At 49.2% G+C, this 23,646-nt stretch overlaps 4 protein-coding genes across 4 annotated transcripts; 2 read left to right on the top strand and 2 right to left on the bottom strand.

The window, feature by feature from the left end:
- Window positions 1-998: 998 nt before the first annotated feature.
- LOC128728519 (DNA ligase 4) lies at window positions 999-3,765 on the bottom strand. Its single transcript, XM_053822146.1, has 2 exons — window positions 3,634-3,765; window positions 999-3,572 (listed from the first exon to the last, which is right to left on the bottom strand). Exons 1-2 carry the CDS (start codon window positions 3,763-3,765, stop codon window positions 999-1,001), a joined length of 2,706 nt encoding a protein of 901 aa, XP_053678121.1.
- Window positions 3,766-4,140: 375 nt separating this feature from the next.
- Window positions 4,141-4,788, top strand: LOC128728853 (UPF0184 protein AAEL002161-like). Its single transcript, XM_053822502.1, has 2 exons — window positions 4,141-4,377; window positions 4,444-4,788. Exons 1-2 carry the CDS (start codon window positions 4,245-4,247, stop codon window positions 4,647-4,649), a joined length of 339 nt encoding a protein of 112 aa, XP_053678477.1. The 5' UTR covers window positions 4,141-4,244; the 3' UTR covers window positions 4,650-4,788.
- A 229-nt stretch (window positions 4,789-5,017) lies between these two features.
- On the bottom strand, window positions 5,018-5,989 carry LOC128728518 (inosine-uridine preferring nucleoside hydrolase-like). Its single transcript, XM_053822144.1, has one exon. The coding sequence runs from the start codon at window positions 5,987-5,989 to the stop codon at window positions 5,018-5,020; it is 972 nt and encodes a 323-aa protein (XP_053678119.1).
- Window positions 5,990-14,402: 8,413 nt separating this feature from the next.
- On the top strand, window positions 14,403-20,629 carry LOC128728635 (branched-chain-amino-acid aminotransferase, cytosolic). The gene is made up of 8 exons (XM_053822264.1): window positions 14,403-14,626; window positions 15,330-15,482; window positions 18,481-18,705; window positions 19,253-19,462; window positions 19,537-19,767; window positions 19,831-20,134; window positions 20,207-20,361; window positions 20,441-20,629. The coding sequence occupies exons 2-8, from the start codon at window positions 15,465-15,467 to the stop codon at window positions 20,627-20,629; spliced, it is 1,332 nt and encodes a 443-aa protein (XP_053678239.1). The 5' UTR covers window positions 14,403-14,626; window positions 15,330-15,464.
- Window positions 20,630-23,646: the final 3,017 nt, after the last annotated feature.

The raw sequence follows: 23,646 nt of genomic DNA, 5'->3' as shown, positions 1-23,646 counted from the left end.
AAATTCATTTCTTTTTTCTTTGGGGTCTTTACTGTTTGTCTTCGTATTACTACCTCGTTCATGTTTCCTTTCTTAATGTGGCATTTCCGATGAGTAATACTCATTTAATGATACAGATTATAAAAAGGAAAATATTTTTAGTTCCTCTTGGTGCACTTTCCTTTCTGGATTTTTTTTTGCAGTAAAGTATTCAGCAACCGACACTTTCCAAGGGACTTAATTAGCGGCAAGCAACATAGCTCAAATTCTTCGGCCCGTCGAAGGATATATAAAAAAAGATAGTCTTCTTCGTTAAAATTCTGTTTATTTTGGTTTTATTTTGATGGCTCCAATCGGCACAATCGGTGTAGAAAGTAACATTAATGTACAACTACTTGAGCTAACTACCGTGACTTATCCAGCAACTTGAACATTTGAAGATAGCCAGACAGACCTTCAGTTTTACCCGTAATGGTTGTTCAATCATTTATGGAGAAGGCATTAGTGATCATTTTACTGAGTGCACCATGAAGGAGGAAATATAAACCTATAATACTTTACAAAATAAGCATAGATTTTCCCAAAAACAGATACGAACTGCCTGTAATGTACTCTAATTAATACAGCGGGCACATCTCTTAAGCTGCTAGCTTGCGTAAGAAAAGTAGACTAGTTAAATAATAAAGCATATTACCCTGGCCCGTGAAAGGCAATCTTTTAAGTTCAAAGAGCCAAATTACATTTGTTTGAACTGCAAAATTACATTGAAAAACCGTAACAACAAACTGGCTCTTTTCAGTTCAAATCCATTTCCTAAACTTCATGAGCGACATTTTGTTTCTATTCGTTTTTTTAGTTGCAATATGCACTTATTATAAGTATATGAATGGTGCTAACTTAATGCTATATGAATTATGGAAAGCTTCTTTGATGTTCAAGCATTCAAAAACTTGTAGTAATTTTTCGTTCACTCGCTCAGGTGACAGACAGGACATAAGTCCTATCACAGGAGTCCTTGATCAATCGAGTGTGAACCTGTCCGGATCACACAGTCGTCCTTTTTCGAGCGACTGGCCAATCCAATCGGTGGTAAGGATCAACTGTCGGTGACCATTCTTCGTGGGACTTTCAATTTCACGCACCCATCGGATCGCATCCTTCGTGATAGTTCCTTTTCCCACGAACACATACCCTGCCGGACCGGGTTCGGTGTCACGCAACCAGCGGCCACCATTCCGCACAAACCTCAGCAACGCCCGCTGATTCCGGTAACCCTCCACCAGCAACTCGTCGACTTCCGCCCCACGAAACAACCGACCGGTAAGACCCCAGAAAAGGCGCTGGCGAGAGGAGCCTCCTAATAACGCCCGTTCCGCAACAAGGACCTCACCCTCACTGAGTGGGACGTACTCAGCACCCTTCCCACCCCCGGTGCCCATTTGACGAAGAAGAGCGTTAAACGAGGTCGGTGAAACAGGCCGCGTGTATGAGTCACCGTAGCGATCATAACGCTCTGCAAGCCACGTGCGGGTTGGTTCAGTAGCAACGAGCATATCCGCCGGTCGGAACCGCTCCAGATGTCCTTCTAAACCGGCCCGAAGCAACCATTCCGGACGCACCACGTCCCATCGTCCGGTGTCCATGTATTTGCGCACCTTAAATGTCTCCCGGCCGGCTACGATGGCGTATGTGTTACTACTCGGGTTGGCCACTGGTCTTCCTCCGTGCCGCCGTACCAGCCCTTCCAATGCTTCAACCGTCCCCGAACCCGGTGGTGCTTCTCCGCTCATCACACACACGTCTCTTCCTTGCAACATCCCATCCGGGAGAGGCGTCGGTTCGTGCTTTGGTTTCACTGTCTCGTTGTTCAGCTGAAGAGCACCACGTTTCCTTGACGATTTCGATGGTACGGAAGGCGCATCAAGGTCCTCGATGGTGACGTGACGCTGGGCGAGTTTTGTGGCCTTTCGAGTCACCACATCCGATGAGGTGTTCGCTAACCGTTCGAGCTCTTCCAGCGTGCATACTTCATCCGGTAGCTTGTCGGGCCGTATGGCCACGATCCGTGGAAACCGGATCGTGTACCCAGCAGCGTACGCATCATTCCGTACCAGCTCGGAGCCTTTAAGCTGCAGCACCAACGAGACACTCGGTTCGATCCACATATCCGGTGATGTTTGGCCACAATCCAACCCAACAACCGGTTCCGTACGCCAGTGTGGTCCAAGTGTCCTTCCAAGTTGTTGCCATTCGACAACCCCCAATCCACTGGAAACCCTCGCAACCGAACGATAACCCCCTCCTGGGGCCATCACTCCCACCAGCAGCGCATTTACAGACGTCCGCCAGCGACTCCGGAAACCGCCCAACACGAGCAGATCAAAGTCCGTTACCAATCCCGCGATGTAGTCTGGCTTGATTTTATACCAGCCAGTTCCGGCACGGCGATTTGGCTGGTAAGGTGCATCCTCGCGCTTCAGAACGACTCCTTCCTGATGGGCATCAATCGCGCCGTTAACAAGCTCGAGCAGGTGTTCCGGATCACGGACGCGTTCCCGTGAGCAACGTTGCACGAAACCAACCTGCTCCCGGACGACGATCTCGGATAGTAAACGGGCACGTTCGGCGTATGGTACCCCGGTTAAAGGCCGCCCGTTGTAATACAGCACGTCGTACACGCAGAAGCATGGCCGGAGGTTGGCATCACCGACACGCAGCGCTTTTACATCCGTTCCGTCGCATTTATCCCGATAATGGAGGTCGCGCCGATCGAACACCATCATTTCACCGTCAAGGATCACCTCCCGGGCGGTGGAAGCGAGTAGTTGCTCCAGCAAAGGCGTGAGTGTCCCGTCGAGCTGATCCGGTGTCGCACCGAATGCCTTGCTGTAATCGTGTCCGTTGCGTGAGTAATACCGAAACTGATCCCCATTCCGGTGCACCTGAAACCTTTCGCCGTCCATCTTCGTTTCGAGCCAGTATACGCCCCGGCGCAGCAATTCACCGACTTGATTCAGTTCCACTCGCTGGCACAGCATTGGCCGCACGAAGTGCATCAGCTGTATGAGACCCGACTGACCGGCTGGTCCGTCCGGTTCCGGAACATCACCACTCTCCACCAGCTCCACAACCCGCCGCAGATCGCTCGTGGTGTCATAGAGGGTTGGTGCGCTCGGATGATAAAGCTGCAAAACACGCCTGTTGCTCACACCGAGACGTAAATTCCGGAGGACAATCCGCACGATCCAACGTTGATCAAGGGATGAGCCACGCTCGATCAACTGCACAAGCGCATCTCGGGCAGCCTGCCGACCGGTGCCTATCTGATCTAGGTGCTCATTTACGTCCGCTATCGTGAGGTTGCCAACGGCAGGACATCGGCCTTGCAGAAGTGGCCCCAGACGATCCGCAAGATCACGTGATCCGCCAGCTGTGAGCAATTGCTGTACTTCCTCGCTGCGGCGATCCAGCGAAAGGGCGTTGATGTACGCTTCCGCCAAGGTGCGCTCTCGTAACCCGTACGCCTTCCGAATGTGGTCAAATGCGGGCACCAACAGCCGTAACAAGGGATATATCGATGAGCGGGTTTCCTGCTTGGGAAGAGGATCGTGTTCATAAACTGGAAAAGATGGAACGTACGTTTGCTATACTTACCTGTGGGCATGCTTGACGAGACGATTCGAAGGCGGTGTAAAACTTTTGTAACAACACCTCGCTGCCTTTGGTGGACAGCTTCACCTTTTCCAGCAGAGCGGTTAGCTCGCTGAACTGCTGCCAATTCGCCATCGGTGGATTGCTGGGTTATTGCACGGTTGAAAGGTTGAAATTACCACCGGTATGGTGAGTCATGGGTGTTTAAATCCTCACATAAGCACTGCGAATGGGTCGCCCGAGCACCGAGCAACATAACCTAAAATGACATTCTCTTTTAGTGATCTTGAGGCCTGCAGCACTTTACTACTTTCACGGAAATACTTGAAACACCAAGTAATGCCGTGAATGTAGCATATACGGGACTCTTTTTTGGTTGATGACATATACCCGGTGCTTAAACTTGGCTACGGGTATCATGAGCCTCGAACGCAGCGCTATAGACATTTTGACAGTTCCTCTGAACATTGTTCCAAAACAAATGCATACAAACAAAGACGTACCAAGCAGTCAGGTGACTAAATCAACGAATCGAGTGAAAAACCTGGGAAGGCGGATTTTCTATCAACACACTCCATGTAAGGTGATTTGTTCTACACTGCAATCAAACAATCATGCCACCGGAAACGAAGGAAACGAAACCAACCCTGGATAAGCCTGACGACGAGCAGCGAGTGGATGTAGCAACGGACGAAAACGACGAATCCTCCAACGAGGATGGGCTGGATCTTGAGATGCTACCGGCAGGTCTGTATGGGCAGGTTCCGACGTCCCGTGGTTATTGTTTTCTTACATGTCTCTTACTTCAATCAGAGATCAGCGAACTAAACGATCGTCTCGACTCACTAAGCACGGTGCTGGATTGCATCGAGCAGCAGAATGATGACTTGCGTGCACAGATCCTGCTGCTGCTGGATTCCCAGCGCGAGACGCTGAAGTCTTTGAAGGAGGAAAATGTACGCATTAAAGGGCGAGACAGTGAATCCACGGATGGTGACGAACCGATGGAGCAGTATTAGCTATATAGGGATCGAACAGAGGGAAAAGCGAAGATAGTTCATTCCATTCGTTATTTTCAGTAAATTTATTGATTGTCAAACATGGAGTGGTAATAAACTTGTTGCATGTTATAAGGTACGCCGTAGGGTGGAACATTGATCTCGCTTGGCTTCGTTGTGATGAGCATGTCACAAGAATCGCACCAGAAAGCTCAGTACGTAAAATCCTTATAGGGCGTTCATATGGACAAAGGTGTCATAGATTCTATTTGAGATAAATTGTTCATCCACCAATAGGACGGGGTTCTCGTTTCTCTTGTAGCAGGGCAAGACCACTAAAGAATTGTAGCCCACGATCTAAATATAACAGAACTAGTTTGAGGGACAGCTTAATTCGAAGATAAATCGTCAAGCGCTGATCGGCATAGTTCTTTAAACGCACCATCTTCGAGATCTCTTATGACGTGCACGTTGCCTGTCCCAGACTTGCTCCGGTTCAACACCATCTGGCCACGTGTGAGAGCACCCTGCAGTTCCACATCAACCGGACACAGTGCATCGTATTTAGCACATGGTGGTTTCTGGTACGCAGCAACAAGAAATGCGTCACACGGCATCCACCGTGGTCTATCACCGTACACCTTTTGCTCTATCGCGTCTAGCAATGCCAACAAGGCCACAGCACGTGGTGACAAGTCGCCCGCTCCGAGGTCCTTCATCCGCCAAGCCATCGGCAGCTGTTCTGACTGGGACACGCACGTTTCCCACGGCATAATCGTGATCGGGCGATGTATCTTCCGCAGCACAATGCAGGCCGCTTCCGGATCACTATGGAAGTTGAACTCAGCAGCAGCCGTCACGTTGCCGATGCCCTTCCGGTTACCTCCCATAATATAAAGATGCGACAGCTGATCGAACACCTGCGGTTTAATCTTCAAGCACAGCGCCAAGTTCGTCAGTGGCCCAACAAATAGCAGATCGATATTGCCCGCGTGTTCTTCCACCAGGCGACAAATCGCTGAAACCGCGTGCTCCTCTTGTAAGGGTGCTCGGTTGACCTCATGGTCGAATTGGATGTCACCGAATCCGTTCTCACCGTGAAAATTACCGCCAACATGTGGCACGGCAGGCGGCAACAACGGCTCGTCGACACCCTTAAACACCGGCACATCCGTTCGTCCCATTACCGACAGAAGGGACAGCGTATTCGACACCACATTGTCTACGTTAGTGTTTCCGTGCACGCAGGTTATCGCTACGACTTTGTAGTTATACCTGGCTTCACCGTTCAACAACAGTACCAATGCCCACGCGTCGTCTGTACCGACATCTACATCGATTATTACTTTCTTCACATCCATTGTCGAACTCGTTTGTTCTGCGGAGAATAAGCTGCTGAAAACGCCCTACCGGGAACTGGACTGGACACTATTTTCGTTATCAATCACGTTGGTGCCGAAGTACGTACGATTGCTCCTACGGTTAGAAGTAAAATATTACAAGAACAAAAGTTAACGACTATTTGCATACTTATCAATCATACTCTACGTCTTAGATAGGCCAGTCGAGCCCTCTTCAACCTTACAAGAGCAAATAATCTATGGATTACCAAGTTTCGTTATCACCATGCGTTGAATGTAGCGACAGTTTTTCGTTTAAAGATAACTGAAGCGAAATAACTCACTGCATCCGCTAATCCGAATATACAAACGTCAAACAGTCTATAACATCAAAAGAACGCTTGTAATATTTGAAATACGAATTCTTGCCGGCGTTATTCGGAAACATAATAACATTTAAATTATATTCGTGACGTTTAGCTGTCGGTGGGAAATGAGGTAGAAAAAATATGAATCGGCAGTTTCGTTCTACTAAATCAAAGGCTTTTATACTGACCAGCAGGAATAATTCAGAATGCTTGCATCGAACATTATTGAAGCCAATTTTAAACTTAATTCAAGTTAAATTTACTACCCAAGATTCCTTAATTTACTATCAAGCATGTGCGCCTGTTTCCATGCTTTTAGTTTGAATCAGCAACAGTTATCATTGAGAACCGTTACATACGTTACACGTGAAATGAATAGTCTATGGTGATCGTTTTTGGAAAAATAAGAAAATATTAGAATGATTATTTTGAGTAAAAAATGCATATAACGAGTCAAAGTGTTATCGACGAATCAAAATGTTATTACTCATTATTTTACAATCACAATATACAAGTTAAATAGAACTGAAAGGTTGCAAATATTAAAGAAACTTATCAATCGTGACGACGAGTTTGAAAGTATTTTTTTATTGTCTCCTAGAACTGGAACACCCCGAACAAGCGATGATGCACCATTTCCACCAGATGACCCTCACAAAGGCACAGCTAGGATCTTTCTTTCGTTCAAATATCCTCTCCGAATTGAGGTGGCATCCTCCTCAGAGAGAAGGGGAAGCCGTTGAGCTAAATATTCTGATAAAAATGAAGCAAACCAGATAAGCGACAGTGCCTCAACATGTGAGCATAGCTGACGGAGGGTTCCATGCCGGTGGCGGGAATCCGCAGCCCTATTTAATCTACTCGCGTGACACGCCGGCACGTCACAAGTGTCGGGGGGTGTTTTTTTATCACAAACTCCCGAGGCGTCTCATTTCGATATCAGCCATGTTTGCGTACGTTTCTTACGACGGAATTCGACCCACCGCCATTCCCGTGGACCTTCACCACCTGCATGTCCGGCTGGTCAGGTCAAAAGATCCGTCATCATCCTGCGACACGGTTGTTGCTCCCTAGCGGACCTGATTCATGCCCAACCCGTGGTTTTTGGCGACGGAATTAAGATACCTCAGACGCTTACGATTGCCTGTACCTCTCCAAACGCGACATTCCTCAACGCTAGATCGCACCAAAAACTCGTCACCTCAGTAGAGATAGATAAGCAGGCGAAAACAAGGTGTTTGTGCGGTAGTTTCGGTAGGTTATGGGGCTGTGACCTTGTTTTGTGTTTGCTACTTTCTGCGCCTCATTTGACGGGCGATACGCTGACGGAACGTTCTGGAACCTGCAATGGCGCAGGGCATGGCGGAGCACTTGACAGCTGGTGATCGTCCGATCACAAATTACGCCCGGATCACGACAAAAAGGGTGCTTGTAATTTGATCGGCTCGCAAAACGAGGTTAGCTGGTGTGTGCCCTTCCACGTGTCCAAGTACCCGGAGTTTCACCGGGTTTTGAGGGCCCAAGCGCCGATTGGTCGGTTCGCGATCGAGCCCTCTGGCTGGGTGGCTGTATGCTGCAAAATATACGCGAGCGTCTGTGTGTGTGGGTATGCTATTTTAAACCGGTCGTTTCGATTTTTTTGTTGTTCTGCTCTCGAGATCGCGACGTTAAACGATCCCATCTGGGGAGTGAGGAAAGTACGAGAGTGAGAGAGAGAGAGAGAGAGACAGGCCCAAGGGTTTGTAGATGGAAAGAAGTGACAGAGAAAAAACATATTCAATCAACAACTATAGAATAAAGATCACGATCACACCATCAAGAATCTGAAGGTCTGCAGCATCAAGACGATCGCTAGTTGACGGTGGAGGGACAACCACCGGGGAGGGGTGAACAGCGAGGGGTACCACACGCTCGCTCGTTGATTGGTTGGACCGTTTTGGGCTCGCCCGGAACCGGTTCCATATCGGTGTCGCACCAAACCGTATCGCAAATGTTGACGTCTGCGTGCGTCTGATACAGTTTGCTCCGTTTTACGTCACAAGCTTCGGCTGGTGGGGTGGGAAAGGGTGAAGGGATGAGTTTCGGTAATTTCCCCCTCCTCCCCACCCACTGCTGACAAGAGATACGCACACACTGACGTGGAATTTCAATGGAAGTACTTGAATACCAACGTCACAGGAGGCAAAAGGGAACACCTGCAGTACCTTTTAAGACCCTAACCTCCTATCCTGAGCGTCCTGACGACGTCCAGTAATGAGCGATCGGGTCGTTTAAAATTTTTGGAACGTACCATGCGGACCTTTCCCTTCTTCGGTCCACCGTGCGCCTCCACCAGCGTTTTCGGTGGACCATGTGGCAGCAATTTCGTTGTCACGCTGGCTTGCTTCTCGTGCGTCAGACGTGCCCTGCGTAAGCAAATATTATTAACAACGGCAATAAAGACGAGCTCTAATCGAAGAAGCGCCCGAAATCGTACTTTAATGATCTAATGTCAGTTAAACCGGCTCCACGAAAAGCTTTCTTAGGGTACGGGAAAAAAACCAAACGCAAATCATTGTGCAGCTGGCGAATACGATTCTAAAGCAGTTTCACCTTCAACGTGGCGATACTTTGTCCAAGCATCATTCGCTGTTTGCAGCGAAAAACAATCGCAAATGTCAACACCTACAGCCTCGCGGAGAGACGTAATAAACAGAAAGAAAATGAATAAATGAATGCAAACACACGATTCGGGGATCCTGCGGTAAAAACAAAAAAATGGCAACGCAATAGACCTTGAGCTAACCATCTTGTGGTCGAGGAGAAGGTGTGGGGAAGGTAAAAACGCGTCAAATATAAATAAAAAAAAACAAGCTCATATCTTTCCGCCACGAAGCCAATTTATCCATTCTGCCAGATGATAATAAGCAGAAACACTCCGAAATAAGACGGTCTGACAGCGAGAAGAAGTCCAGGACAATAAACGCAAGTACCTTCCGAGCAGGAGGAGTTTGAGGTCCATGAGCGTCTCTTCATGATACCCAAAAGAAGCCCCAAAGACGTGTTAGAGCTTCCGACGCAATGTTGGCAGGGTGGAATAAGGCGAAGTAGAGATAGGAGAACGCGAAACATGTTTGAGCGCAAAAAAAGTTGCCCTCCACCAGAAGACAGGCAAGTTTTTTCGGGGGAGTTCGCACACTTGTACACACAGACACCGCCTCTTCTCTCCGTGGTGACTCCACCACATCCGCTGGTTGATAAAAAGTAAGACGCAATTTCGACTGATCCAACTCGAAATTATATAAGCAGGATGGGCTTGAGGGGGGAGAAAGACGAGACTGAAGAAGTAGAGGAGGTTGCGTCCCCCAGACATACCGGGAAGTGGAGTCTTCGCGTGGAGTGGTACCAGAGGGCGCGAGGGTGGCGGTGGTGAGTGGCGAATTTTTGGACCCTTCCTCTCACATCCCTCGCAAACTTCGTCTCCCTCGAAGGGAGGGGAGAGGGGGTGATCGTAGGGTGAGTTGAAGCTCCCCAAACCCGTTCCGTTAGCATGTTCTCAACCACGCAGATAGTAGGTTTTTGGAGGTTTTTGATTGAATGAGAAGCTGAGAGGCACGCACACACGCGCGCGCTCATTTACGGCAACCGTGTGACGTGGGCAAATGCCGCAGAGACGGGCCCCTTCACCAATATAAACGTGGAGGCAATTTTATTAATTTTTGACTGCTCTTTTAATGTTGCCCCAGGAGTCACGAGCCAGCCATTTTTTGTTGTTGTTTGTTTCAACGCGAGACCCGGTCTACTATCACAACAGTACCTCACTTATCGCATCTAGGATCCTGTTTGGAGGTTTTATTTAACAAAAAAAAAATCACCAGCTTAGACGCATTTGACAGACCCTTTTTTGTGGTTATGCACGATTGCTCTCGAACTCGATTAGCTGCCCAGTGACAACTCTCGACGTCAGACGGCAGACGATCGAGTTAACGCCCGTTCCTTTACGGGAACAACGAGAGATATGCTATCTAAACTATTTATAGAAATTATTGATTAGCAAATTAGGCACGAGCGAATGTCCGGATGGCGCCATAGGATCGTCGTAGCTCAAGTAGTACGATGCTTGATCCTTTTCTTGCGGCAAAAACTTCCCTCATTTTGCATCGAATTTCAAACCTCCTAACCTTGAAGCCCATACACGTTACAGTCCAGCGTTACGGCTGCTGTAGCAACCGAGGGGAGGGATAAGAGGGGGTGTGGTGGTGAGCTAGCATGGCAATAAGGAAGGAAGCAATGTGAGATGCTGCTGATATTAATGACAGCCTCCGAGGGGGGGCCTTTCACATGAACCGTAACGCTTACAGGCACGTTAACGACAGTACATGTGCATGTGCAACCTGATCCGATTCGATCCGATTTCCCCGATCGGGTTCTCCTTGTTTGTTTCCGCTGCCATTGCAACCTGGATTCAAGGCCACCTGAGGGCGAAGTGCCCGATCTTTCGCGTGTTTCGTAAACGTACACCGCGCAGGACTCCGGACTTTCTCCCGAGCGAACCGGACAGCCTACGTTTAGCGTTACCGATCGTTACTACGAGCTGCCCGAACCTGTTACGACATGGAACCTGACGGTAGTACCTGCACTGGACACCCAGTTGGAAGGACTCGCAACGATCGTCCTCCTCGCGTACGTCTAGAGAAGGTGATGTGAGGCGAGCAGCCTGTTTATTGTGCTTGCTAGTTTGCGGTTTTTTTTTGCTTGCTTTTTTTGTTGTACTCTCTCGCCTGTTGTTTGCCGTGCAATGGGGCAACACCATCACACCATCACGTGCGTCATGGTGTTTACGCGACCCGGCAAAAGAGTGCAAAACATGGCGCGAGAACTAGCGTTCAATGCCGTTTACATTAAGCGATTGAGCATTGTGCATCCAGCCTGACACACCGAGATGCCTGCTACCTTCTTCCTGGGCACCCTTTTCTCCACGACAGCGTGTCTTGCGCTAAGCGTTGACCTGCAGGTTGATGTTGGAGAACTTGCCAGCGATGTGAGGTGTTCCACGGTACTACCAAAACGCACCTCAAGGGGAGCTCTGAGTCCCCTTTAATTTGTATTACTCTAACGTGTTTTATTACATTGCATTATTCTAGAGTGCTTTTGGGGGAGCTTCTCTTTCCTTAAAATATTTGCTAAGCCATTTTTATAAAGATAACAACCGGCACTCATTCTGAAGAAGGTCCTTTTGCCGAGATCCTTGAGCTGTGTGTATTTCGAGAGCTCTGACACGTGGTTTACAGCCACGAGGATGTGCATTGGGTAGGTTTATATTAGGTTGAACAGCTTGCTGGTTGATCCTTATGCAGATCAGTCACAACAGTGGCACATGCTGTCCACCATCGCAGTGGTGCAAAACAACATCCTCGCACTTTATTGCGTCAGCACCCGATCGTTGCGACGCCACCTAGCGGACATCGTCATCATTCACGGAATTACCACGCGGCGCGGTTTGCGTTACGCGGGTTTGCCGGAAAAGCGCTACTACGCGGTATTTGCGCGCTGGTGTTTACGCCCCGTTGTTTACTACCCGGGGTTGTCACCGTTACCTTCCAAGAGCTGATGACGAAACAATTGCGACGTTTTTTTTCCTCACTCCTTTCAATTATCGTTTCACCGGAAGTGGCGCGTGCACCGGCGCGGAAAACACGCCAATGGGCGCCTCATAAACAGGTCCTGGTATTCTAGCCCCATAGCGATAACGAAGAACAAAGAATAAAAGCAAGAAATCATCCCGTAAACGTTTGCCGTTCCAAAATGTAACATGAAACTAGAAAAAAAGGTCAAATGAGAGCCGTGCGCTCGAACGAAAGAAAGAAAAAGATAAACGGACACACCCTTTTGCTTTTCGTCCCAATTCGCGCTCGATTGTGAAGCGAATTAAGAGCTGTCACAAGGGAAATGACACACGGGGCAGGTTTCGAGCCCCCCCCCCCCCGCCCCGAAAACGGTGTTGAAAACATGTTGACAAAACAAACACCGACCTGATGCCAGCGAGGCGTTAAAAGAACAAACATGCGAACGTTTAGCGAACAATTGCGAAATAGATAAAATGTTTCCATCGCGCTACTAATCGTTTGGGTAAATGACACTTAAGGATAACTATAAAAAAAACATACTATAACTCCCACCCACCCCCCATTAACTCCCCCCCACCCCTTTAGTAACGGCCTTCACGTAAAGGTAGCCATCCTTGGGGTGGAATTTTGTCGCCTCTCTACCCCACCACGTGAAGCAAGTGAAAGGGAAATTTCGCGAAAGGGAAATACGCCCTCCCTCACTCCCCCCCCCCCCCCCCAGACGAGCTAAGTAAACTTCTAGGTTATGTGCCACGTTGCTGTCAATTAAACCGAACGTGAACCACCGGTGGCAGATCGGCAGTGTCGCCCGCTTCCTACGAATCTCTTCTTTGCGATCAACAACTCAATTTATCCCACTTGCGGCGCAACAATGTTGAAGCTGTTGTTTACGAGCCTCGGTTGGTGCGCCAAATTTGCCAGCAAAATCGAGAACACGCGCACGGTTCTGAAGGTCCCACGGATGCTTCCTTTTGGGTCCGCAATTCAAACAACAACAGCAAAAAAAAACCTGCACAATAACCGTTGTTTGTTTTCCTTCGGGTGGGTGATTCAATTCGCTCGAGATGAACGATACCGCCTCCATTTCACCCTAACCCACCCTACTGGATGAAAAGGCCCCCTTTAAGCCGTGCGCTGACAGCTTTAGACACAAAAATTCTAATTTACCCTCCACATGGGGCGTTTTGAGTGCAATGTGCGAGAGTTCGATGGGCTGAGGGGCAAGTTTGGGTGGTGAAAAATGCGAAATCATCCCCCCACGGCGCGGTTGGGTGGCAGGGAGTGTGGCAGAAGCGCCTGAGGTTATACCGCGTCAGCAGCCTGGAAAAAAGAAACACACACACACACGCATGCCGTCTGCGGTCGCGAGATTGCGATTTAACTGAGCAGCCGAAAACAAAAACAAAAAAAAACACCACCACGCAACCCCTAAAAACCAGACTCGCAAAAAAAACCCGGGGGAGGAAGAAAAAAAAAGCCCCCCCCCCATCGCCACCGTCAAGCGAGAGCTTGTGAAGGGGGCTGAAGGAAGGAAGGTGGGGGGGGGGGGGTGACGAAAGGGGAGCTCTTATCAGCGGGTGCGTGCGGTGGCGGGGGGGGGGGGGGGTTGCCGGAGGAGCGAGGGGCTGCCAAAATGCGCGAGTTCTGCGCCAAACGCACACTACTGTACGTTTTGGGGTGCCGCAGCACGCACTAAGCGGTTGGAGCGCAAGGAGCGTCTGAGAGCCAAAAGGGGTGGAGGAAGAGGGGGGGGAGGGCAAGAAGGCGCCTTTGAGACCCTTCTACCCCCCCCCCCACCCCTCCCTCCTCACCCTTCGTCGGTAGGGGTAGCCGAAGGGTGTAGGGTGGAGCAACCTCGTGTCTTCGGCGCGGCACGATAATGGGTGCCTTCCTTTCACCCCCTGAACTCCTTCTGACTCCTCATCTCTTTTGCCTTAGCACGCATACATACAGGATCTCACCCCCCCCCCCCTCCCCTTTCCGCCACCTTTGCGATCGTGGAGCCAAAAGTTGCAAACTCCAGCAAAAATTCGTACAACACGTTCATTCGGGTCGCTATCGCGGCACGTAAAAACCCGAACGCGTACCCCTGCAAACCCCCTCGTCACTCACCCCCACCCCTTCATCCTCCCCCCCCACCGCTCTTTTACACCCCCCCCCCATCCCCCCCCCACTACCCCCCGCACCAGCTATCAACCCGATCGATCATTCGATCGTACGGCAACAGAGCGAACAAGCCCGAAGGCGTTGCGTTTCTTAGTATTGGTGCCGGTGCGTGCCCCACCGCGTGTTGGTGACGGTGACGACCAGTGACGGCAGGATCATCGCAAACTAGAGTGATCGAAGGGGGGGGGGAGGGGGGTAGGGTGGATGCCCGATAGGGTGGAGGGGGAGCTCGAGGAAGCCGGACACTTTTTATTCCCGCGCTGAGCGCGAGGGCCCGTCAGTTTTCGAGCAACTACAGGAGCGCAACAACACGCCCTTATCCCAAGCGGCCTCGGTGGAGCAAATTAAAAAAAAAAAAGAGAGCGAATTAAAAGGAAGCCAACATAATTAAACAACAAATTGTACGCAAGTGCGAAAAAGATACAGTAGAGACGTGCGAACGGCGCCAAGGAGCACGAGATCCGTACACTAACGGCAACAGCGTTTGCGAGGAGCAAGACTGTGGCATATTTTAAAAGGTACACAAGCAACATGATTATGGGAAAAGAGCGAAAGGCACACGCGTATCCTTGACACCTTAGTGTGCCCAGGTCCACTGCATAGTGAAGCCAGGACGATGCAGCGAGAAGAAAGAAAGCAAAGGCAGGATAGCAGGACACGTTAGCTTCACTGTTGAGAAGGAGCAGCAATTTTCACACCACTCGTTTGAGCTGAGGAAAAGCCTTTTCCCTAGCACCAAGCAAGCTCCGTTTATTAGAATTTTTGTTTGTTTATTTTTTTTTTTGAGTACACTTGTTTTTACTAACTGTCAAAATTGCGCTTGCGTCAAACTCGCGACGCATCCTTTAGTGTGCAGTTACTATTGCTACTGACAGAGGGATTTAGCAGTAAGGCAACGCGGTTTGCATGTGAAAGGGAAAGTGTTGATACGAACAGCGGAGGATGCAGTTTTTCAAGGCTTTTCTCGACGGTGCAGAGCAGCTTGCTAAAATCACTGCTCGGGCGTTTACAACCGTAGCGTTAGCTCCTTTCGATCCTTAGCCAATGATTAGTGAACATTGTGCCTGTGCAAAATGTGTGTGTGTATGGGAAGGAAGTGTTTTTGTTAATTTTGTTTTTGGTTACGTGTCAATGTGTCTTGTACGTGTTCTTATTTATGTGGCTGTGTTTTTATGTGCTTTCGAATTGAATCTCATCTCAACTACATCTCAACCCTTCCAGTTTTGTTCAGCCTGAATCGTGATATTCACCCGGAGGCGTCAAGCGAAACAAAGGACACAATCTCAGTACACAGCGAGGACGAAACCAACGTCAGCTCATCCTCAACAGCACACATAGAAGCTTAGTGCATTCAAGATGGTCCTACGAAGCAAGGTAAGCACGATGCATTCTTCAGGTTAACTAGCAACAGCTCAAACACGGTGGTTTTAACTTGTTACGGATATGGAACTGCTCTCAAACAGCACGTCTGCTGTTACTAGAACGAATAAAACTTTATAGAAGAAGTTCATTCGACACGTCGATGCCCCAAACTTGCTATGATTGATGCCTAACACGGCTCGGTGCATGTGGTGTGTTTATTCCACTGGAGGCTCGACCTCCAGACAGGTTTCTCGTTTAAGCTCCAACTCTAATTCTCCAACGAGTGCAAGTATGCATCTGCCCGGCAGGGTTGTAGACACTGCCGATGGCAAGTGGGGCTCCGATTCCGTGCCTTTTCGGAAGGTCGTCCACCAAAGAAAGGTGTCCGGAGCTTCCTACCGCCCTAGAAACCGGATTGTCAACGTGTGACGAACGCGGAACAGCTAGTTGCCGGTAGTCCTTCGGCATCTGAAGGACACTGCACCGAGCAGGAAGGGTTCATCGTACGTCGAGAAGGTCGGCGAGTGGTTAGATGCGCTGTGGAGCATTTCTAAGTGCTGCAGCAAGCACGATGGTCGATGCCTGTCAGGTACCTCGGCCTAGCTCAGCGCACTGCTTTGCATAATTGTCAAGTGCACTGCTCTAGCGGTGTTCAATTGCTTATTGATCTATTTGTATACCGCCAACACGCTAGTGCATACACCCTAGCGTGTGCCGGGTGGGCAAGACCTTCTCGCATTGTTAATTGCTGACTCCGGGTTCTTGTTCCAGTTCCCGCAGTTACTTGACCTCCAGACGTCCACCGTCCAGTGCGTCCGGTCTTGCTCCGGTGGACTTGTTTTCGTTTAAACCAGTCACCACGGTCACGCTCCTTCTACCGTGGTGGGATTGATTGTGAGGGGCGAGTCACCTGCACTAGATTACCCCTGTTCGCGGGCATTCTTCGCTCGTGGAGGGCAATTTAATTCGCGATCGTTCGCGGACGTCCACTTACATCCGCTAGAGTTGTCTGAGGATGTGGGACATTGTATACTACTATTGTTGCTAGTGGCCTGTTAGTGGCGATGCCTGCTAGGGATGACTTAACGCGGTAGTGTGTCCAATTAGGAGTGCTTGGCAACAGGTGCATGACCCTGTTACATTTCCTAGACGGAGGCCAACTCCATTCAGCAATCAACCCACTTACGCCATCAGATCAACTAACTAACCCGCGCACGGAACGGAGGGCTCGGCCTCCGGGAAAATTCGCAGCGCAACGTCAACCAATCAAACTCACAGACTCGTGCCAGCAGTAGTAGCTCATCTTCGGCAGCTAGGGCTAACCCCGTACAACACGCGAAAACGCAACAAAGAACACCAATGAGGGCATCGGCGGGATTTGCGACGACCGGTGACCCCAACGATGAGCTGCTTCCTTTGTTAAGGGCTCGCCAGACTGAACCTCCCGTTATCTATTCTCCTCACTTTGACCTTGCCGGTGTTGTGCGTCAGGCGAGAGCTCTCTGCGCCAGTTACTGAGGCCAGTTGGCCAGAGGTTAATGAGGGGCTGGACACGACCATTTCTTATCCACCACCCAAATGTCCTTTAGCTTCCTCCAGTGGGGTTGTGTAGTACTCATCTCCCCTATCATCACAGAATAACGCACGTCATGGTGCACTCACATGCCCACCGGAAACTAACAAAAAAAAATGGCGCCAGGTTCCGGCTAACTGACGCGATTTCTCACTTATCGCGAGTGGCTCGCAAATGACGTCGACTTCTCCTGTGATGGAGAAGCCGCAGGCACTCGCTATTTCATCATGCTCCACTATCGCCCGGGACACTTGGCAACCCGCTTGGAATCAGGTTCCTGCGAGGATTCGCAGCTGGGCCGCGTGCTCGTGTGATTGCGCGATGTTGCAGCGAGGCGAAAACAGGCCCAACGGGCCACTCCTGTTTAACTATCGGAACGTATGTAAAACAAATGATTATAGCGCATCGGCAAGGTAAACACCATCCAGGCGAAGCACGGCTTGTTTCGTGCATCCGTGGCAAAATAGTATGATTGATAAGGCCTGTGGCGGGCTTCAGGCCGCCTTATCTGCCGCTGATTGTGGTAGGATGGTAGCAAGGAGCTGAAGTAGAGGGCATGCCACGAGATAGAGGGCCGATGTGGAGGAGGTCCCGATTTAGCGGGCAACGTTTTTTTTTCGTTGTTCGTTCATTATCAATTATTGTTTTTTTGGTTGTGAGCTCAATTAATCAACCGACTGGGGAGGGAAGAGAATGGATCCGTATGTTGTCTACCACTTCTGCCAACTCCAAACCCGACATACAGGGCATCGATAGACTCTAGTGAGGCGATGCGTTGGCAGCACTGAAATCCAAAAAACAAAGCGCCATCTGTAACAAGCAATGTTTGCACAGGTGCCAGATACTTTCGGCATGCGCAAACTGCTGCTAGAAGTAACCCACGATGTACTTAGACGTCACGCGTGGCGATTTCAGCCGATAAGAAAACGGTTTTTTTTTTCAGCAGGAAGAAGGGCTTTAGGTGTTTAATTGCGGGCGTTATTTCATTCGCTTAAGCCTCGATATCAGCTGGTAAATGGGCGCGTTTTTGGGAGCGCCTCAAGAGCACCCAATAGCACGAATCGAAGCCACTTCCTTATCAGAATCGCGTGACCCCCGAGCCCCACTCTACGTAGAGGGGAACAATCAGAGGGCAGCGTCAGATTTTGGGAGGTCCTGTACTCGCACCTGTACTTGGGAAACCCAATCAAACACCGGTGATAAGCGTAATGGGCTCGTAGTTGATATATTTGTTGCCGGGATGATTAGCGAAAACATGGCGCCTTGGGAATGTCAGATAATGCTGGCAAAGGGCGATGAGGTGAAACGGGCCTTTTTTTCATATCCCTTTTGCAATCGTTATCAGCCACATCTCAAAAATGTACTGTGAGTTGCCGCCCACTAGGCGCGTTCGATTTACAAGACTAATCTAACGTTTACGGTCTCTCTTTTCTGCAGAACCTGGTCCGTTATGTGTTCCAGAACCAGCACAAGCTCATCCAGCAACTGCTAGTACAGGGAGGTCAGGTGCGAGCATGCAGCGGACACGGTGGAACTCAGCAGCAAGCTCAGCTGCGTGTGGAGGAAGATGACAACTTCCCGAAGATCGCGGAGGTGCCACCACTTGCGGCTCCCTTCCCGATGACCCTCGAGCATGCGGCTGACGTAGGAGAGCAGTTCAAGGTACGTACGGGTAGTTGTAAATCTTGGAACTATACGTCACACGTGACGGTCAAGTTCCCAGAAGTTAGGTGATGGTCGGTGCTCCTAATCTTGCATCAGCACACCACCCCAAGGGAAGTCCCCATTCCCCTGGGGGTCTTGCGTACGCGCACGAGTGAGCAGAGTACGCTCTAGCCTATCAGCGATGGCGTCGCAGGAATCCGGGCAATCCCACCGGAGGCCATCCTGTAGGTCAATGAAATTCCACGAAACCCTCGTATTGCCCAGACCGTGTGCCAACGAATGCAAATCGCCACCGATTGCCGCACAAACCGGAACCCCACCGTGAACTTGACCCTGGGAGCGGTTGTCGCGCCGAAATGGTGACGATTTGCTGGGATTGGAGCGCACGTTTTGGAGCTGTCTGTGGAAGGTCCCCTTGTTGCGTTGTCCCCTCGTCGGTATTAGAGCTATACCCTGGATAGGGAATTGACGCTGAATGGCTTAAGGGTTTGGGAAGTCATCAATTCCGGTTCTAACGAATGCAACTCTTTGTCTGCTTATCCAGTATTCCGATCTCAGCGTTCGTCTGGCAGCGCCGCATCAGCTGAATCCGAAGCCGGATGTGGATGATCTAGCATTTGGGAAATACTTCACCGATCATATGCTCAAAGTGCCATACCACCGCCGACTAGGAGGCTGGCAGAAGCCGGAAATCACGCCGATGGAGAACCTAAACCTCCACCCTGCGGCGAAGGTGTTCCATTACGCGATCGAGGTAAGCTGTCGAGGATGCTGCGTACTACAACGTGGACCTGGAACAGCTCTGACAATCTCGTTCTTATTTTGCAGCTGTTCGAGGGTATGAAAGCGTACCGCGGATATGATGGTAAGATTCGCTTTTTCCGACCGGAAATGAACATGGCGCGTATGAACGTCACCGCCTACCGGTCTGGCTTGCCTACCTTTGAGTGTGAGGAGCTGATTAAGGCCATGGCCCGTCTGGTCATGATCGATTCGGAGTGGGTACCTCACACCGAATCCGCCAGCCTGTACATCCGCCCAACGTTAATCGGCATTGAGGTAAGTGTGAGGGATGTTCTCCCGACGTTTCCAGACGCTAATTGTCGCTTTTGAACGTCACAGCCAACGCTCGGTGTCGCGTCGTCCGATTCCGCCCTGCTCTACACCATCCTTTCCCCGGTGGGTCCTTACTTCAAACCGGGCGCGAAGGGACTGAAGCTGTACGCCGAGCCAAAGTACACCCGTGCCTGGCCAGGTGGTGTCGGTGATCGCAAAGTCGGCTCCAACTACGGGCCCACGATCCACGTGCAGCAGGAAGCTCTGCGTAACGGTTGCCATCAGGTGTTGTGGCTGTATGGTGATGATCACCAGCTAACCGAGGTTGGCGTCATGAATATCTTCATGCTTTACATGAAGGAGAACGGAGGTTCGTACCACTCAATCGTGATGTTTTAATCATCTCCAAGCTGCATTGTTTAACTTATCGCTTCACTCACAGAACGCGAACTGGTGACACCTCCACTGAACGGTCTCATCCTGCCCGGTATCACGCGTGATTCCATCATTCGCCTTTGCCACCAATGGGGTGAATTTTCGGTGCGTGAGAACAAGTTCACCATGCCAGAAATCAAGAAGCTGTCCAAAGAGGGACGGGTAAGTACCTCCACTGCCAGTTGATTGTAAGACAATCGTCCATCATCAGGTTACTGACGTGATCTTTCATCTCCTTTAGCTACTGGAGCTGTTCGGTGCCGGTACGGCGGCCGTTATCAGCCCAATCGAGCATATCTCCTACATGGGCGAGGACATCTTCGTACCTACCGAAACCCACGACAACCCACTGTACCGACGGCTGTACAACACGCTCACTGACATCCAGTACGGCAAGGTGGAGCACCCGTGGGCCTATGTCATAGACTGATGTGTATCTCGTTCCGAGCCGGGTACCGCAGGATCAAGCTCATCCAGTAGCATAGCGGCAACTAGAACAGGCGTTCCATCCTTAACCCCCTCCTATCCCTACTCACTTTGCCATATATAAATCCCCATAGAATCCGTTCGTGAATTCTACATCTTAGCTGCTGCGCTACAATTCCATCACCTCTGTATATACAATTTGGTTGTAGATTAATTTGATGATTCTCTCGTACAAATAAGACACATATGTTTCCCCCTCCTCCCCCGTATAGCTCCTCCATCTACCGCCTCGGCCCTCTTTCACCTATAGCTCCATGTACAATCCACAGTTTCGTCGCTCCGATAGGTTCCTATGAGAGGTACGTTTCTGCGTTGCCGCTTGGTGATTTCCGATGCTTGCAAAATTTCTTGTGATAGCGACATGTGTGTCTGTATATGTGTGAGAGAGACACAAAGAGAGAAAGAGAGAGAGAGAGAGAAAGAGAGAGAGATCTAGCTAGATAGGTATTAAGAAATATGCATACGCTACGGTGTACACATCTATGTTGTACCCAACCTCTGAGCGTTTTTAACGTGTCCGCATATAAGTACGAACATCGGATTCTAACACTCTAGGTGCATGAGTCCCGATGCTCTTCTCCTCCGCTGGAAACGTGCATTTATTAGGATCGTAAGGTTAGGGCTCTCCGTTCCCTGTATTTATAAATATACACGTGCGTCACACAACCTAACACAGGATCACCTTCGTTTAGGAGCCTAACTGCAGTGGCTCATGCTTCCACGTTCGGTGCGACTTCCCTCAAATAGGTATGTTGTGACCACGTGATCGATAAAGCGTGACAGGATCAAGTCACCCAGGAGCACGGCACAGTAACGCTGAGTTGCGGTACACTCCACGAATAGTTCTGGATTGATCGATTCCATGTCTTATGTTGCTTTCTTTCAAATTGCTTCAAAATGCAAGCGAAGGGCTGCCCCGACGCGTTCGTGCCATGCCGCCATGGCTATGGTTTCTTTGTTTGTGATAGGGCCTTTCTTTAGGTATTGTTTTCGTACTGATAGGGCTTGTGTTTTATTTGCCACTACATTCGCACCTAGGTATATAATATAAACGGATTTTATTTTTCTTGCTTAGAAAAGAAATTTGTCGTACAAATGAAGAAGAAAGTGCATTTCCCCAGATAACTGGCTCTTTTGTACATATAGCGAAAAAGGAGTCACTAGCTTGCGGCAGCATGGTATACATATAATCGTGCTGGCCAACATACTGGCCCGGTGGGCATTTCGAATTTCCGTGTCGTTCCTGCGGTAACACGCCCGGCATGGCCGGTGGAAGCAGTGGAACATCCGGGACACCCGGAACCGGACCGCAGGCATAAGAATATTCCATACATTTAGCGCTAGTGCATAACTGGAGTTTCGTATACCACTGAATGTAGTGTTTTAAAGCAATCAAAAGGTAATAAAATATTGATTTTACACTAAGCTTGGTCTGTGAGGCTGAATTCCTCGTTATAACTTGTTAAACCATCCGAACAGCTTTTCTATTCACCACACGGTTATCTTTATTTTGCATCCAACATGGCGTATAGTTTGGCTGAACTCTTTTAACTTTCCTCCTATCAATATGCCAACAATGCCCGAAGATTGGAAGATAATCGCCCATGACAACAGCATAATTGAAATGGAGACAATTACCGATAATAGCGCAATTTATCAGCTCCAAAGTTCACGGATGTTTGACAGCTTTTACAACCCATGCATCTCGGCCAGCGTGGCCGCCTATTTTGTGCGCCGAAATTTGAATAGTGTTCGACGTAACGGTTAACGTACGAGTGAGTAAAGCCATGGGGCACTGTTACTATAACTGATAAGCCAGAGTTTGATGGAAGCTACTGTTGCTGGAAGGGATCATAATAAGGGAATTTATTTAATTATCATATCAAAGTTGACTCTCTAGGTAAGATACTGGTTATGCAAATAAATATATGATATAAATATGCAAATCTCACTATAATAACTGGTTAGTAATTGCATGGTGGAGGCTAATAATAGCGTTGAAGGTAATTTAAACTTTGATAATCACAGACTGCAGAACATTTACTACCACAAATCACGGCTATGGCCCAGAATTTAAATTCTCTTTTTTGCTTTATGTCATCTAACAACGGTATTTGAGGAGATTTACCCGATTCCGGTTTATTCCACCCCTTCTTTTCTACATTTTCTACGGTGCAGTGCCCTGCCGCTAAGAACATAAAGACTACCATGAGAATTCAACTCGAGTGACTCCTCTCAAGGCCTAAAATTAGTAGGCTATTCGCAGGATAATAATAACATTGCACTTGAAAGAAAATTCGCTCAAAATAACCAGAATTATGCGCTTAATCAAGCCCATGTTTTGACAGTATTACGATGGGACCATATTTTCTCACTCTCTCTCTCACTCTTTCAATGGGTTAAGATTTTAAGGAGAGAAGCGAGGCGCCTGGTTTTTCTGCGATTACTCCTAAATAGGTTTTCCAGCGTTCGAAGAGAGCCTAAAGAGAGCGAACCACAGTCGAAGCGAATGAGTACGAGAGAGATAGAGAGAATGAGTGAGTGAGAAAGGCATTTAGATTACGCTTAAATGGTATTATAATGGTAATATAATAATGGGCATGAGCGTATGAGATGTCCAACAGCTCTCCAGAGTTTCTTAGACGCTCTTGGAAGAGTACTCTCTCTCTCTCTTTCTCTCTCAAATTCACTTCCCCATATAGAATAACAGACCACGTCCATCCTCCCTAATCCTACAACAATACCTTAGTCCCACCATGCTCTCAAACATGCCTGACATCAGCAGAGGCAACCTGCAGTACTACCAGCTAGTGAAACATTATCAAAACCGCTAGTAGTGTGTGGACTCGCGAATAGAGGGGGCATCACCATCGTCAAGGGTTTGAGCTGGCATGGTAGCTCCCATTTTCGGGGCCCAGTACTTGCTGTACAGCCTTCGCTCAGACACACAGCCGGTTCTAC

This window comes from Anopheles nili, chromosome X (assembly GCF_943737925.1).
Source record: "Anopheles nili chromosome X, idAnoNiliSN_F5_01, whole genome shotgun sequence".
NCBI classification, from domain to species: domain Eukaryota; kingdom Metazoa; phylum Arthropoda; class Insecta; order Diptera; family Culicidae; genus Anopheles; species Anopheles nili.
This window is presented reverse-complemented; position numbering and strand designations above follow the sequence as displayed.

Excerpts from the sequence above, each read along its gene's own strand:
- LOC128728853 (XM_053822502.1), top strand. The coding sequence starts at position 4,245 with ATGCCACCGGAAACGAAGGAAACGAAACCAACCCTGGATAAGCCTGAC. Across the intron at positions 4,378-4,443 it reads TCTTGAGATGCTACCGGCAG|AGATCAGCGAACTAAACGAT; the intron begins GTCTGTATGGGC and ends TACTTCAATCAG.
- LOC128728635 (XM_053822264.1), top strand. Across the intron at positions 19,463-19,536 it reads TGTTCCATTACGCGATCGAG|CTGTTCGAGGGTATGAAAGC; the intron begins GTAAGCTGTCGA and ends CTTATTTTGCAG. Across the intron at positions 20,362-20,440 it reads AGCTGTCCAAAGAGGGACGG|CTACTGGAGCTGTTCGGTGC; the intron begins GTAAGTACCTCC and ends CATCTCCTTTAG.
- LOC128728519 (XM_053822146.1), bottom strand. The coding sequence starts at position 3,765 with ATGGCGAATTGGCAGCAGTTCAGCGAGCTAACCGCTCTGCTGGAAAAG. Across the intron at positions 3,573-3,633 it reads CTCGTCAAGCATGCCCACAG|CAGGAAACCCGCTCATCGAT; the intron begins GTAAGTATAGCA and ends CCTCTTCCCAAG.
- LOC128728518 (XM_053822144.1), bottom strand. The coding sequence starts at position 5,989 with ATGGATGTGAAGAAAGTAATAATCGATGTAGATGTCGGTACAGACGAC.